At 44.1% G+C, this 17,367-nt stretch overlaps 1 protein-coding gene across 7 annotated transcripts in view; it reads left to right on the top strand.

The window, feature by feature from the left end:
* The first annotated feature begins 4,051 nt into the window (after positions 1–4,051).
* Positions 4,052–17,367, top strand: part of LOC308642694 (uncharacterized protein) — a 61,275-nt gene continuing 47,959 nt past the window's right edge. The window contains exons 1-5 of one of the 7 annotated variants that reach the window (XM_081281881.1): positions 4,052–4,178; positions 4,332–6,086; positions 8,664–8,728; positions 13,270–13,552; positions 13,984–14,063. In XM_081281881.1, the coding sequence (XP_081138007.1) occupies positions 4,474–5,535 (1,062 nt within the window). In that variant the 5' untranslated portion in view covers positions 4,052–4,178; positions 4,332–4,473 and the 3' untranslated portion in view covers positions 5,536–6,086; positions 8,664–8,728; positions 13,270–13,552; positions 13,984–14,063. The other 6 variants (XM_081281877.1, XM_081281879.1, XM_081281876.1 and 3 more) reach the window with 6 other exon arrangements.

Below are 17,367 nucleotides of genomic sequence, written 5' to 3'. Positions count from 1 at the left end.
TTGTTAACATCAAACCTAGTTGATCCAGGACATCTCGTCCCCATAAATTAATAGGAAGGTGATCCAAAACATATGGTTGTATAGTTCCTTCACATCCTTCAGGATCCTTCCAATCTAATACCATAGAACTTCTATGGGGATTAGTCGCCACTCCTAGGCCTCGAAGCGTTTGAGTGGCTTGTTGTAATGGCCAATGTTTTGGCCATTCTCGACGAGATATGATGCTAAGGTCAGCACCTGTGTCCAGTAGCCCATTAAACTCGTGACCTTGAATATTTAGTTTTAGCATTGGGCGAGAATCTAAATTTAAAGACAACATAGCCCAATCTACACCTGTGGAGCCTAATCCCTTAGAACCTCTTTCTACATTATGACTAGAGAACTTATTATGTAGGCTGGGTATTATTAACAATTGTGCTATTCTATCTCCAGGTGAAATTACTGATATACCTCCTGGAGAACTAGCTATAATTTTTATTTCACCTACATAATCGGGATCAATTACCCCAGGACTTATCATAAGTCCTTTTAATGTAGATGAACTACGTCCCAATAATAAGCCTACTGTTCCTTGGGGAAGAGGTCCTTTTACTCCTGTAGGAATGATTTGAACTCCCATCTCTGGAGTTAATACTGCTCTGGCAGAGGCGCAGATGTCCAACCCTGCGCTCCCTCGGGTTTGTCTGATGAGGGATTTAATGGACAATGTGTCCTGGGCACCACCCTGATGGTGTTGCTGGGTTCCTCCACTGCCCCGTATATTTGTGGTTTTGGGCCCCGGAGCATTGGGCCCCTCACTCCGTTTTTTGGCAATGAAGCCTGATGTCTTTCTCCACGATATTGTGGGTAAATACCTGATCCTTGTCCGTTTTTTGATAACGGAGTACCTTCTATGGTGGTTTGAGAACGGCATTCATTAGCCCAATGTCTCCCTCTACGGCATCGTGGGCAAATACCCGGTATTCTATTCCTTTGATTTCTAGTTTTGTTAAAACCTCCTCTTATAGGGCAACTCCTTTTAAAATGTCCTGTTTGTTCGCAATTATAGCATGTTTCTGGCCTGGCATCTAAAGCCTGTTGTACTGCAGCTGCCAAGACTTGCCCTTGTTCATTAATATCTCTACATAGTTTAATATATGTATTTAAGTCTTCATGTCTCCATGGTCTAATAACCTCTCTGCAGCAACGATTCGCTTGGTCATAAGCAAGTTGTTTTATTAATGGCATTGCTTGATCTGTATCCCCAAAAATTTTGGCGGCTGTTTGAATAAGCCTATCTACAAAGTCAGCGTAAGGTTCATTAGGTCTCTGTATTACCTTAGATAGCTGACCTTGTGAATCTCCATGTCCTTGTAAAGTCTTCCATGCCCTAAGTGCGTCTGCAGCAATTTGTGCATATATAGCAGGATCATATTCAATTTGTTGCCGTTGACCCTCATAAGGTCCTTTTCCTAAAAGCATATCTAGATTTCTTTGAGGGTAACCGGCTGCTGCATTTCGCCTAGCTGTCTCCGTGCAAAATTCCTCATTGGCAACTTTCCATAACAAATATTGTCCTCCGTTTAGCACAGATTTACACATGCTAGCCCAATCTGCTGGCGTCATGTCCAAGTTAGTAATGGATTCGACCATGCTTACCGTGAAGGGAGCTTGGGGACCGTAGGTTGTTACAGCCTCCTTTAACTGCTTCACTGTTTTAAAATCTAAAGCACGGTGAATTCGCTGCCCTCCTACCTGTTCAAGTACAGGGCATGCTAATCTTTGAGGTCCTGTCTCAGGATCCCACTTATCAACTACGGGGTTTGAGGGCCACTCAGCTGTTTCCATCGGTGGGGCTGTTGGTTGAATTACACCCTCTGGTAATAAAACAGAGTTAGTAACAGCCTCTTGTTGTGGCCTTTTTCCTAATAACCCCTTTTCCTTTAAATTTTCTTCCTCTCTCTGACTAGCTCGAGAGATCTTCTCTTTTGCTTGATCAAAAATGCCTTTCTCCATGGTCTGAATCTCTAACAATTAACACCTTTTCAGTTTCTTTTTTACTAATTTCTAATCTTCTATAAAGATAACGCAACCCAATAAGATAACACAAAACAAAACCGCAACTGAATGAAACAAAAACTGAATAAAAATTCGCTGTATCAATTTTCTCTTTCTCTGGGCTGACAAACTTCAAACCTTGAGCCATCCATTTTTCCAAGTTTGCCTGAGAAATTTCTAGGGACAGGCAGCTTGAAACAAAAACGAAATAAATCAAAACAAGAACACATTGCTTTTTAAAATAGTCACCCATTCTCTCGTCTTCCCTCAGGGGCGAGGAATTTCACTTACCTCCAAGTTTCAGACGCTCCGCGTACGGGCCACCAAATGCCGCAGTCTTGGCTGGGCACAGAATCACGAGCCACCACACAGCCTTGTAGATTCAAACAGCAAATCTTTATTCCCAAACTCACACCGGCCTCCACACACGTACTGGGGCAATCCCAGTTCTGCTGCCACCCAATTCACCTCCTCCACGAGGCTTTTTTCCCAAAATGCTCTCTGAATCTCACGAGAACTCCAAGGGAGCTCAGGTAGCAGGAACGCCCTATTTCCAGCAGCAATAATCCTCAACATGAACTTCCCTAAAACCCAAGGTCTTAAACTATACTATACTTCCTCAAACTGCAGGATACACCCTAATCCTGGATCCACCCTGGTCGTTGAGCAGGGTCACCTTTCTCAAACACACATGCAAGCTCAACAGCGAAATTAACATGGGGTACGCTGGCAAGGCAATTTCGATGCGTCATTTCTACTTGGTAATGGCCCTCAGCATAAAACAGTCACTTGTTGTTTTGTTTTGTGTCTATCAGTCCCTCCAAATTCCACTAGAATCCTCTCCTCACTTCTGTAACACTCCCAAGACAGGCTCTCCTAACTCCCCTTACCAGCATCCCCCTCCAAACACAAGCAGTCTGGTTCACTGATACAGTAGGCCTCCTAGTCACCTGCCCTGCTTCCTGATATCTTAGTATCACTGCTTTCAACTACACTGCTGGGTAGCTGCTTGGGGGAGGTGGGACCTTCAGGGTGTACCCTAGCTGCTCCATTCTCAGCCTCAGCCACAGCCCACAAAGTGTGCACCTCTGCATGCCTTAACCATCTTTGGCACAATGTAGATGCTCAATGACTATTTGTAGAATGAGGTTGAAAGGAAAAATGAATGGTCTTATGATTATATGAACATAGATACACAGGTGAAGCCATGCGTGCTTTCAGGATTCCCCCACTGCGGGGGCGGGGGGAAGAGGACACCAGCCCCTTCACAATCCCTCACATCCCTTCTTCCTCTTCTTCCCCATCTAGCCAGTGCGAGTCAGTCCTAGGGAGGAGTGACAGTGATGAATCCCTTTCCATTTGCGCAGGCAAAGGTAAAACCCTGTGTCTCTTGGCATCCTCACCAGTCGCCATACAGCTATGCAAGGGCCACAGAGGCGCCCCATCCCCTGGTCCACTGTGCGCTCGCTCTCTCACTCTCCTTGGATATCAATCGGGTACCATGGAGTGAGGTGGTGGTTGGAAGAGGGTTTACATCTTTTCTTTACCTTACTCTCCTTCCCAGCCTCCAGATGCTGCTCCTTCACGCTACTCAGCAGCAGCACACACATTCCGTGGATGGACGCTGCCCGCGCGCTCCCGCAGCTTCGTCACTGTAACTCGCCCGGATGAAGGGACCGAGTGGGGATCCCATCAATTGCTGGGGACACCTCCCCCTCCCGGCCTGGGAGTTACCTGGGGTCCGGGTGATTCCCACCCTGTCCCGGGCAGCTGCGCCTTCCGATTGGGTAGCAGGTCGAGCTTGCGAGACTCCATTGGCAATAACGCCCAAGTCTTTTGTGTGTGTGTGTGTGTGTGTGTGTGTGTGTGTGTGTGTGTGTGAGCGCGCGAGAGAGATCCCAAGCCGGGCTTTTAAGGGGCAGCGCGGAACCGAAAGAGGGCGGGTGATACACGAGCACTTCAGGGCCTCGGTCACCTCGGTCACACTCCAGGGCCTGGGACGTCACGAGTCACGGCCACCGCCCCATCCCCCGCCCCCGGAGCTGGTGGACTCCGGCTCGTCGCGGTTCCCGGCCCGGCTTCCAACGGCCACGCGCGCGTTTTGCGCGTGCGCACTAACTCGGTCTCGCGCCTTCCAGGCGGTGGGTGAGGCGGTGGGTGGGGCGGTGGGTGGGGCGGGGCGGGGCGGGTGTGAGGGTTAGGGAATGATTCCCCGGAGTGGAGCCAGTGGGCCACCGGCCAGGGCAGGTGGCGATGTCTGAGCAGAAAGGGATTCCGTTAATAATTTCGCTCAGGGGCGCGAGGGAGCGGCTGAACAATCAGTTGAGGCGGCTCAGCAAGGCCCTCACCCCAGGAGGCGCCGTTCAGGCCTCCATCCGCTGGCATTCGCCGGAGCGGGGCTGCAAGAGGGCGCAGGTGCAGCGAGAGAAAGTGAAAATGTGGGTACCCTGGAACGGGCTAATCGTGATTGGAAAGAGGGTGGAGCTTCTGGGCAGAAAGACGCAAAAGCCTAGAACGCTGGACCCGAGGGTTGGTCCTGAGAACTTGCGACCAGAAAGTGTGGGAAAGACCGTCTTGAAAGAGAAGGCAGGCCTGAGTCAGGAAGGGACCGGCAGTAGTACAGCAGATGCGTTGCAGGATTCTGCAAGAGAGATTTGGGGAAAACAAGACGTCAAACGCAAAATTGGAGCTGAATCTAACGCTGCAGGGATGACCTCAGAGTCTAGGAAGGGGTCTCTGTCTGAAGAGATGCCCACGTCTACTGGGAATAATGTGGGGACCAGTGGAGAGGACTTGCGATCCAGAGAATCTCAATTGCAGCAGAACGAGGGGCAGAAGTTGAGTGGAGAGAAGCGGGAGTCCAGGGGAGAAAAACGGGGGTCCACTGTAGAGAAGCAGGAGTCCACTGCAGAGAAGCGGGGGTCCACTGCAGAGAAGCGGGGGTCCATTGCAGAAAAGCGGGGGTCCACTGCAGAGAAACGGGGGTCCATTGCAGAGAAGCCAGTGTACAGCGGAGAGAAGCGGGGGTCCAGTGGAGAGAACCCAGTGTACAGGAGAGAGAAGCGGGGGTCCAGTGGAGAGAACCCAGTGTACAGGAGAGAGAAGCGGGGGTCCAGTGGAGAGAAGATGAGGTTGAGTAGAGAGAAACTAAGGTCCAGTGAAGAGAAACCAAGGACTGATGGAGAGGATTCGAGATCCATTGGAGATAAAGCGGGGTCAAGTGAAGAGAAACTGGAATCTAATGGAGAAAAACTGAGCAGAAGTGAAGAGAACATTGAAAGAGTGATAGAAATTACTGGTGATGAAAGAGGGATAGAATTTACAGATGAGGAGATGGAAATTCCTTCTGAAAGTACAAAAGTGAGAGATGAAGAACTAGAAGGGATTGAGGAAGGAATAGAAATTGATGAGGATAGCGTTAATGAAGTGAAAGATATTACTGGTGAATTCGTTTCTATGGAAGAGAAAAATATTACAGGGGAAGGTCCCAGTGGGTGAGGCAGATGAAGGATTGCAGCTAAAGAAGGAGATATCCAGGTAGGGGAACTATTGAAAGTCAAAGAGGAGACATTAGAGTCATTATTAGAGACATTATTGATCTTGAAGGGGTAAAGAAGAGTGAAGAAAGAAGAGTCTAGAAAGAAGGATGTGGGAATGGAGCAGAGCTACTGGGCATGAAGGCAGAGCCAGTACCAGTGGAAGGGAAAAAAAATAGTGGTAAAGAGGAAAATAAGAACATTCTGAGGAGAAAGAATAGATTTGGTAATGATAGAAGAAAATTGGATTTGGGGTTCTTAAATAGCTCTTTGAGAAGTGGCTTTAGGATGGGCTAGAAGGATTTCATCTGACACATAATTAGGGAGACAATATGCAGGCATGGCCTGATGAGAAGAATTACAACAGGATAAAGGATAGATATCGAGGGCTGTGGAAGAAGCAGCAGGCCTGGAGTAAGCAAAATGAAAATGGATCCTGAAGAATGAGTGGCTCCAAAGTTACAAAAGCAAGTGAAGAGGAGATGAGCAAATGAAGGGGAAAAAACTCAAAAAGTAAGACGCCATATTCCATAATGATGGTTATGTTTGTTGGTTTTAAATTTACTTCCTTCACTATTTGTGTACTGGCCACTCCCATGAAGCCAGTTTTACCATCTACTGTGACAGGCCTCTTGCAGGATCCTATACACATCTGGATCAAATTCATCCTTATGGATCTTCTAAATAGCACCAGAGTTGTACCCAGAATAATTGCTGGGCTGCACTGTTTAACCTACTTTAGCAGGGCCAGTATGTCCACAGGGTACCCCGACCTCCACCCCAAATTTGAATTACCCATGCTTGAGATGGGGTTAGTTCAATTATTTGTACCTGCTCGCTCGTTCTTTCTTTCTTTCTTTCTTTCTTTCTTTCTTTCTTTCTTTCTTTCTTTCTTTCTTTCTTTTGCCATTGTGTCCAGCAGAATATTTAGTTTTTTTTAATATTTATTTTTTTACAACCTGTACACTCAGAAAAATGAGAAATTATATCCCATCTGATTCAAATGTATGATATGTCAAGATCATTGTACTGTTATGTGTAACTAATTAAAGCAAATTAAAAAATGCAAAAAAAATTAATTTTTAGTTGTAGTTGGACACAATACACTTATTTTATTTATTTATTTTTATGTGGTGCTGAGGATCGAACCCAGGGCCTTGCACATGCTAGGCGAGCGCTCTACCGCTGAGCCACAACCCCAGTCCCCTGCTTTTTGTTTCTATCTTTGACTTCTTAGTTATTTATTTATTTTTTTAGTTTTAGTTAGGTGGGCAGAATATCCTTTTATTTTTTATTTCTATGTGGTGTTGAGGATCGAACCCAGCTCCCTGCGCATGCCAGGCGAGTGCATTACCACTTAAGCCACATCCCCAGCCTTTTGACTTCTTTTTTAATATTTGTTTTTTAGTTGTAATTGGACACAATACCTTTATTCATTTTTATGTAGTGCTGAGGATCGAACCCAGGGCCTCACACGTGCTAGGCAAGCGTTCTACCGCTGAGCTAAAACCCCAGCCCCAGCTTTGATTTTTTTAAAAATATTTTTTTAGTTGTCAATGGACCTTTATTATTTTTCTTTATTTATATGCAGTGCTGAGAATCAAACCCAGTGCCTCACACACGCTAGGCAAGCGCTCTACCACTGAGCCACAACCCTAGCCCATTGATCTTGACTTTTAATTATTTATCTAATCACATGAGGTTTTCCACAGCTCCCCTGTATCTCATTAAGGGTCTTCTTTTTATATGTCATACACTCTCTGCTCTTATCCCAAGGAGGAGAGAAGGTCCCCTGAGTGTATAATGTGAAGACTTCAATGTTAAGTCCAAGTCTTAACTTGGCCTGTTCGATTGTTTGTCTCTTGGGCAAGAATGTAAGAGGTGGCTAAAAGCAGAAATAGGATGAAAGAAACACTTTACCATTTTTCTCCTCTGTGTACTTTTAAAAGTCTGCCAAATTTCTGAGTAGAAACTTTATCCTAACACAAATATCATAACACAAACATATAATAGCTGGTGTTATTGATTATATTTTCTGCATACTCTTGGGTAATTTGTCCCAAAGACTCCAGAAGATCATTAAACCCCTTGCCATATTTTTGTTCATGTAGTCTAATCTAGTAGAAAATCAATAGTCCTTGTTTCCCCCTCTCTCCTCTTCTTCCTCCTCTTCTTCCTTTCTTTTTCATCTCTCCCTGCCCCCCTCCTTTCTTTCCTTCCTTCCTTCTTCCTTCCATCCTTCAAAATGTTTAAATTAAAATGCTTATTTTACTCCCTTATTCTTAGTCAACTGCATCATCTAATGGCTTCCAAAAAAGGGACCATGGGAGGTAAACTTTGTGATAACTGAATCTGTCTGAAAATATTATTATTTTCTCATATTTGATTAATAGTTTAGCTAGGTATAGATTCTAGGTTAGGAATATTTTTCCCATAGAATTTTAACTTCTAACACTATCTTCTAACTCCAAATGTTGCTGTTCAAGATGTTGTTCAAGATGTTCAAGATGTTGCTGTTCTTTTTTTTTTTTTTTTTAAGGTACTGGGGGTAGAAACTAGGGGTGCATTACCACTGATCTACATCCTTAGGTCTTTAAAATTTTTTTTTTTTTAATTTTAAGACAGAGTCTTGCTAAGTTGTTGAGGGCCTTGCTAATTTGCTGAGGCTGGCCTTGAGCCTTGGCCTTGAGATCCTTCTGACAGCCTCCTGAGTCACTGGGATTACAGGCATGTGGCATTGCATCTGTGTGTTCTTTTATTTTGACTGTAAGGATATATTTTTCTTTCCCATGAAAATTACCTGTTTTCTGTCACTTCATGGCTAAACCTATATACTCATCCCTGCTGCATTCCTCGACACTAAAACACTCAGGATCACTCCAGGGGAACTTGGGCTGCATGAAATAACCACACAAGAGACAGAGATACCTTTTTCTTTGGGGTCCTGTGACGGCTCCTCTGACCTTAAGGGTCCACAGAAAGAGAGAGAGCCAACACATACTGACCCTTTTATTGAGAAGAAGCCATTCAAATGAGGCCAGGGGTCAGGTTTCAGGGGGCTGAGTCTAACTTCATGATGTCTGCTGTCAGCAGGTTGACTGACATCTAGGAAGGCCACACCCAAAGGCAGAGCAAGAGAAGGGGACACACAAAGGGTAGGTATTTCCAAGGAACATTCTATCCCAAACAGGGCAAGGGAGTAATATCACAAAGGGACAGGTGAGCATAGCTCGACCCCTGGGGTTGCAGGAAGGCACGCCTATGCATGAAGACACATTCTGCTATTTCGAGGCTTGAGGATCGGGCAGTGTCTGGGGTCACTATGAATGTGGCCAGATCACTATGAAAATGACCCACAGAGCCTCCACTGATCACGAGAAGAAATGCTGGTCACTCAGCGCGACGGCCCCCCCACATCCCATTTTCTGTTGATGTTGAAACTTAAATTATGCATCTTATCCTTTTATTAACCTTATCCTTTCTATTGAATTTTTGAATTTTTTAAAATATTTATTTTTTAGTTATAGGTGGACACAATATCTTTATTTCATTTTTATGTGGTGCTGAGGATCGAACCCAGTACCTCATGCATGGTAGGCGAGCGCTCTACCTCTGAGCCACAACCCCAGCCCCATGCGTTTTTGAATTTTAATGTTTAAATTTTAAATTGTTGTCACTGTTTCTATTGTGTGTGTGTGTGTGAGTGTGTATGTGTGTATAGCATTGTCATCTTGTTTTGTGTACATATTCTCTTAGCTCTCTTAGGGAGAGAAAGGGAGAAAAAAATGAATTGATAGAGTCTGTTAGGTTTTACTACATGAACTATATTTTTTCTGTTTTTGTTTTTTTTCTGTTTTTCACACTGTTTCCCTTGATTTTGCCTCCCCTTTTTTTTCTTTTGAAGTGTATGTATGCTATTGGAGATTTTCTTCAACAGCTTGCTTTTCATATTTGATACTGAGACATTAAGCAGAGTTAATTGGAAACTATTCACATAGATGGGGCATGTCGATTGATGGGCTTCACCCTATTGTGGGTGACTGGGACAAGCAGAATTTTTTTCTGGGTACCCCAAGTGTCAGAATGTGTAGATCATATTGTAGGGACTATTTGGTTTCTCCAGAGAATTTTCCAGTTACCTGCATAGGGGAGTACTTATGGGGCCACAATGTTGAGATTGTAGCAATAGGGAAGGGGGTATAGGGCTGTAGAGGTAGATGTAGTAAGATATATACATTTTAGCCCAGTTTTTATGTTTTCAGCTCAATGGTAAAAAAAAGGTTGGGGAGGGGATTTGTGAATTTAATTGTTTTTTTGGTACTGGGAATTGAATCCAGGTCACTTAATCACTGAGCCATATCCCCATCCCTTTTTATTTTTTATTTTGAGACAGGATCTCACTTAATTGCTGAGGCTGGCCTTGAACTTGCGATCCTCCTGCCTCAGCCTCCCAAGATGCTGGGATTACAGGCATGTACCACTGTGCCCACATTTAATTGCTTTATGTACAGACTTCTAAACAGTTTTCCTGCTTCCAGCTCCATGTCCTTGTTCTATCAGAGGTGTCTGGTCTCTCCAGGTCCTGAACATTGGTGAAAGATGACTGTTATATTTTTTGCATACATTCTCCTCTTTAGGCATTTGAGTGTGTGTGTGTGTGTGTGTGTGTGTGTGTGTGTGTGTGTTGCTGGGGATTGAACCCAGAGTGTTGGGCATGCAAGGCAAGCACTCTACCAACTAAGCCATATCCCCAGGCTCTCTTTAGGCATTTGAGTTGCAGTATCTTCTACTGGGCTATTAGTTCCATTCCATCTTCCAAAGCTGGTTGACATCTCTAATCCACCTCATTTTTTGTGGGTTTATAACATTTTTCTTTCTTTTTTAAATATATATTTTTTAGTTGTAGTTGGACACAATACCTTTAGTTTGTTTACTTATTTTTATGTGGTGCTAAGGATCAAACCCAGGGTCTCGCACGTGTGAGGCGAGTGCTCTACTGCTGAGCCACAACCCCAGCCTCATTTTTATTTCTTTATTTTCATCTAACTGGGGTTTAGAGATAAATACATGAATGCATTCAGTCTGCCACATTGCAGCACCTTGCTTTTCTTCTTAATGATTTTTCCTATGTGAGAATAGTTAACATAGTAAACAAGTCACTGTACTATTGTGACAGGGTCTCATTAAGTTATGTAGTGCCTCACTAAATTGCTGAGGCTGGCTTTGAACTTGTAACAGATCCTTCTGCCTCAGCCTCCTGATCTGCTGGGATAACAGGTGTGAGGAACCATGCCTGGTTGTTATTGTTTTTTGAGACTGGGTCTCACTTTGTAGCCCAATCTGGCCTCCAATGCCCACACTTAAGAAATCTTTTACCTCAGTCTCCCCAATATCTGGAACTACAGGCATATCACCTTTTGAATGTTTTCATTTATATGGAAAAATAGAAAGATTAAAACAATGAAGCTGGGAGCACATGCCTATAATCCCAGTGGCTCAGGAGGCTGATGCAGGAGAATCATAAGTTTGAGACCAGCCTCAGCAACCTAGTGATACCCTGTCTCAAAATAAAAAATAAAAATGGTTGGGGATATGGCTCAATGGTAAAGTACCCCTGGGCTCAATCCCCAGTACCACAAACAAAAAACTGCTTTTGTTGGCTCAGGATATACTCAAGGGTTTACTAGTTGGATGAGATTGTTAACATTTATTTATTTAGGAGCTGGGATGGAACCCAGGGCCTTGCATATATGCTAAACACACTCCACCATGGAGGTACCCTCAGCTCCTGTTAACACTTTTAATCTACACAAGTCTACCTCTTGTCTTGTTTTTAACAGTTTGACTTTTTTCAGGAATCCAGGCATTTTTTTTTCTCTCTCTCTTTGGTGCCAGGGATTGAGTATATCCAGGGCTTGTATGTAACTAGGTAAATGCTCTACCACTGAGCTATACCATCCAGGTCCCCTCCCTTTAAAAAAAATTTTGTATAGGGTCTCCCTAGGTTTCCCAGGCTGACCTTGAACTTGAGATCTTCCTGTCTCAGCCTCCTGAAAAGCTGGGGTTACAGGCACGCAGCCTTATGCCCAGCCCAGGCCAGTTCCACCTTCTGGATTTATCTGAGTGGGTTCTGAGGATGGCAGGTGGTTCCATCTTCTACCTGCTGTAATTCCTGTAGTTTTTCAACTGAAAGTTGGAGTTCAGGATCCTCATTTTTCTTTCTCTGTCACTCTCCTCTTTGATTCAGTTTCCTCCTGTAGTTGTTTGTTACTATAAAGTAAATTCCATGGAGCAGCAGCAAGTGTCTGTGGGGACCTGTTCTGGCCTGCTGAATGACCAGCACATAGTAGGCACTCAGGATGTATTTGTGGAATGAATGAATCCTTCACATTCAGTGGCTTTACTAGTCTTGGTATCATTTAACATCTATTGAAAAAAAATCACTGTAATAATTTACCCTGTTTCTGAGAATGCCTCTTGTTTTCGAAGGCCTCAAAGTCTGAAAATGTCTTTATTCCACATTTGAACTTGAGGTTTGTCCAGGCCCAGGATTTGCTCTCTACTATGTGGCAGACTGAAGGCGCTCTTTGTTTCCTTCCTTCCAGTGCAGCCACTGGAGTCCAGATCTATTTTTATGCCGGAGCCAGTTGCAGGGCCAGCCTTTATGTGGATGTGGCCTCTTTTTTTCTCTCCATCTCCACTCTTTCTGCCTTTTCCTTGGTGAGAAGTTGAGTGCTTTCTCCTTCTTCAGTTCCCATAGATGGACAATAGAGATACTAAGAATAGATGAAGTTGTAAAGATAAACTCCATATATCTCAAGCCTAGTAGCAGAATTTAAAAACATTTTTTTAGTAGATGGACAAAATATCTTTATTTTATTTTTTATTTATATGTGGTGCTGAGGATCGAACCCAGTGCCTCACACTTGCTAGGCAAGCGCTCTACCACTGAGCCACGACCCCAGCCCAGGATCTTTTTGATGAATGATAATAAAAGCTAATATTTCCTAAACTCTTGTCATAATCAGAGTATTTAATAGGTACCATGATAAAACACTTTACCTGTTCTTTATCATTTAATCTTTCCTACAGCTTTTTGCAGTAAGAACCATTAGTCTGGGGCCGAGGTTCTGGCTCATTGGTAGAGCGCTTGCCTAGTATGTGTGAGGCCCTGGGTTTGAGCCTCAGCACTCCATAAAAAATAAATATATATGGGCTGAGTATGTGGCTCAAGCGGTAGCGCACTCGCCTGACATGCGTGCGGCCCGGGTTCAATCCTCAGCACCACATACCAACAAAGATGTTGTGTCCGCCGAAAACTAAAATAAATAAGTATAAAATAAATAAATAAATATATAAAATAAAGGTATTATGTCCAACTACAACTAAAAAATAAATATTAAGAAAAAAAGAACCATTACTCTATCAAGTGCACCAACTAGAAACTGCAAGAGCCAGGCCATCCCAGAGAGCCTCACCCCAGAGCACCCGAAAAGCTCTCTGTTGAACTGCTGCCCCCATTCCTTCTAGACCAACCCCAGAAATCACAGGCTGCCAAAGCAAGCTCTGCTGTGCTGCCTGGGGGAGGAGGGGGAGATGAAGTTGAGTCACAACCTTCCATTCATTTTGTGAATGCTTTGTGGCATGTTTTTAAGAATACAAATTCTAAAACAATGATGTTTATTTTCTTCCCCAGGTCTGTGCCTTCCAGAGAGGATGGCTTCCAGCCTCCTTTCTTGACTCTTCGGCTAAGGAATTATTCTCTCTCATAAGAGGCTTGCATGGACACAAGGGCAAGGTTCAGGCAGTTCCCTGTGTGTGAAAACCTCTCAGACTGGCATGTTGTACAAATTATGATCCAAATCATCAGATTTCTGTTCTTTGTCTGAATGACATTTTCACCTGGGAAATCATGCATTCCATGGAGGCCACAGAAAGACAAGTGAATGTCAAGGCTCTGTGACAAATGCCAGCCACCTGTAAGTGCATATTTTCAACTATCTAGGTAGCTAGAGTTTTAAATATAACATCTTTTTATGCTAAAATGAACCAAAATGCACACATTCCAGGGAACTGAAGGCTTTTTTTTTTCTTGGTGCTAGGGATTGAACTCAGGGGTACTCAATCACTGAGCCACATCCTCAGCCCTATTTTGTATTTTATTTAGAGACAGGGTCTCACTGAGTTGTTTAGCGCCTTGCCTTTGCTGAGGTGGGCTTTGAATTTTCAATCCTCCTGCCTTAACCCCCTGAGCCACTGGGATTACAGGCATGTGCCACTACGCTTGGCAAGTTGAGGGCTTTCAATTGATTTCTTTGGCTGGGTGTTGGGGAGTACTGGGTATAGAACCCAGGGGCATTTTACCACTGAGCTACATCCCCAGCCCTTTTTTATTTTTGTTTTGAGACAGAATCTCACTAAACTGCCCAGGATGGCCTTGAACTTTTGATCCCCTGCCTTAGCCTCTAGAGTTCTTGCTGGGATTACAGGCGAGTATTGCAGCACCTGCTCTTTTAAGTGATTTTTATGGGCCTTTTTTTTTTTTGTATTCTTTCTTTCTTTAAAATATTTATTTATTTGTTTTAGTTGTAGTTGGACACAATACCTTTATTTTATTTTTTTATATTTAATTTTTTTTTAGTTTTCGGCGGACACAACATCTTTGTTTGTATGTGGTGCTGAGGATCGAACCCTGGGCCACACGCATGCCAGGCGAGTGCGCTACCGCTTGAGCCACATCCCCAGCCCTATTTTATTTATTTTTATGTGGTGCTAAGGATCAAATCCAGGGCCTTACACGAACTAGGCGAGTGCTCTACCACTGAGCCACAACCTCAGCCCCTCCTATTCTTTGTGGCAAGTATATTCCAAAAGATCCCTATTTCTTGCAACAGGATATATTAAAAGTGATGTTATCTTTGACCTTGTTACAATGCCTTTATTAATTTATTTAGCAAACACCAAGAACTTAACTGTGTGTCAGCTAGAAATTTTTTTAAAAAATGTGTAAGGCAGCTGGGTTCACTGTCACACACCTGTAATGTCTCAGCAAATTGAAAGGCTAAGGCAAGAGGATCATGAGTTTAAAGCCAGCCTCAGCAGTTTAGTGAGGCCCTAAGTACCTCAGCAAGACCCTGTCTCTAAATAAAATATAAAAAAGGACTAGATATGTGTCTCAGTGGTTAAGCACCCCTGGGTTTAATCCCTGGTACAAAAAAAAAAGAAAGAAAAAAAGAAAGGCCAGGTTCTTGTCCTTGGTCTCCTATTTTTTTTTCCTGGTGCTGAGGATTGAACCCAGGGCTTTGTGCATGTGAGACAAGCACTCTACCAACTGAGCTACATCCCCAGCCCCTACCTTGTGTTTGGCAGATGTCAGCAAGTGGACTACAGGGCATTTTGAGATGGGCAAAAGGGCACTATGCACCAGGTGTGGAGAGATGCAGGGGAATGAGGGCTCTACCGAAGGGGCTGGTTAGGGGGACAATCAGAGAAGACTTCATGGTGGAAATCACTGTTTTGGTCTGGATTTAGAAGGGTGAGATGTGGTCAAAGGTTGACATGGAGGACAAACAAGGTAAGCAGAAAGAATACTGTTGCTGAGATTTGATGACAATCAACAGCATGGCTTTCAGGAAAGGCAAGGACGGGGTGGGGTGTGGCTGGGGCATAAAAATGTTATAGATACTGGTAGGATATGAGCCTGGGGAGAGCCTTGATTAGAGAAGTAGACTTTGTTCTGCAGGTGACAGGGAGAATGAATGCCAGCGTAAGCTGGGAGAGGGAATCACATGGGAGCAGCTGATTTCCCGAGGCTGCTCAGGAAAGCAGGATGCATGACCAATAGATGATTGTGATAGTTCAGGGTGGAGAGGGTGAGGGTGGGGTCATGCCTGGGATAGATTTGAGAGGTTTCAGAAGTCTTATTTAGCAGGATTGGCTGACTGGCTGTGGACAGATGGAGAAAGGGACGCCAAGCTCATGACAGCAGTGGCTGCCATGACTACCAGGTGCTTCCTCCACAGAAGGCACTTGTGTGCATCACCTCATTTAATCCCACATCAGCCCTGTGGGAGGGATTGCATTGTTGTCAGCAATTTTTTTTGTATGGGGATACTGGGGATTGAACTCAGGGGCACTCGGCCACTGAGCCACATCCCCAGCCCTATTTTGTATTTTATTTAGAGACAGGGTCTCACTGAGTTGCTTAGTGCCTTGCCTTTGCTGAGGGTGGCTTTGAATTTTCAATCCTCCTGCCTCAGCCTCCTGGGCCACTGGAACTACAGGCCTTGCGCCACCATGCCCAGCTTGTCTGCATTTTAGGGGGGGGGGAGTTGGAGCCCAGGGTAGTCCATCCCAATGACCAGCTAGTATATGGTGGTAGTAAGTGGTGGAGTTAGGATCTGAACTGGAGGAAATCAACGCCCTAGCTTCTCCATCATCCTGGATCACCAATTCTAAGTGGTTGGGAAGTGAAGCACCTACCCAGAAACGAGTTAACAAGTGGTGGATTGAGGCCTGAAACCTGCTAGAACCACTTACTATTCCAAAGAGTGCACAGTCAGGCTCCTATGTGCCATATCAGGCCATAGATGTATTGTGTTTGGCTCATATTTTTTAAAATATTCATTTATTTATTTTCGGTACCAGAGACTGAACCCAGGGGTACTTTTCCACTGAGTTACATCCTAATTCCTCTTTTTTTTCTTTTAATTTCAAGACAAGGCCTTGCTAAGTTGCTGAGACTGGCCTTGAATTTGTGATCCTCCTGCCTCAGCCTCCTGAGCTGGATTACAGGAACGTACCACTGCACTCAGCTCAAACAGTATTTTAATACCACTTTTAGAACTAATTTCTAACTTTTAAAAATATGGAGATTCACATTAACAACTCAGTTTCTGGCTTTTCCTGGAAAGTGAGGAGATCTAAATACACTGGCACCATGCAGCCTCCAGACAGAGCTGCCTGTCCACGTCCTTCATCTGCCTGAAACCCACCAGCCTACCTGGGGCCTCTGCCCACCTCCACAGGCCCACAAGTGGGCTCCACCACAATGTGTGCTGCTCAGCTGGGATTAGATGCCAGGCTGTCCTTTAATCCCTGTCAAGCCCTGGTCTTCATAGATAGCCAAATGCCCTTTCCAAGTTTTAGGGAATGTAAGGCAAAAACAACCACGGTTTTACTTTGTTTGCTTTTTACCTTCATGCTGTGGGAATTGAGAAAAACTCAATACCCACCCATGCTTGAGTGCCCAGGGCTGGAGGAGGGTTAAATGTGGTTCCTGCAGGACAAAGGTGAATGGTTGTAGTTCCTGAAACCAGCACAGATTAAAATGCCAACAAATGGCACTCAGAAAATGGCAAAAGTCATGGCCTATTATTAGTATGCAAAGTATGCTGTGATGTTTTTGTTTAATTTGTTTGTAAGGAATCATTTGCTTTGATTTTGAGCTATGTACTTTGGATGTGTTATAAGGAAGTTTTGAGGGGGATGTGTGTGTGTGTATGTATGCATGCCCACATGGGACAGTGCTTGTATATGTGGGGTCGGGGGGCCACAGCTTACATAGCTTAGAATTTCTTATAGGTGCTCAGTTCCAGAAGAACTGTTCTAACAGTTCTTCTTCTTTTACATGCACTGCACCTAGGCATTAAAATAAATATTTTAAATTAAGAAAAATAGTAACAGGATTTGAAACCAGATGGCATTAGAAGAGACAGACAGAGAGAGAGGAAAGAGGGAGAAAGAAAGAGAAAGTCCAGGAAATATTTCCTTTAGAAAGTTTTATGATTTATTA

Source organism: Spermophilus citellus (genome assembly GCF_964194105.1).
Source record: "Spermophilus citellus genome assembly, chromosome: 2".
Taxonomy (NCBI): Eukaryota; Metazoa; Chordata; class Mammalia; order Rodentia; family Sciuridae; genus Spermophilus; species Spermophilus citellus.
The sequence above is the reverse complement of the archived record's forward strand: the minus strand, read 5'-3'. Positions and strand labels throughout refer to the sequence as shown.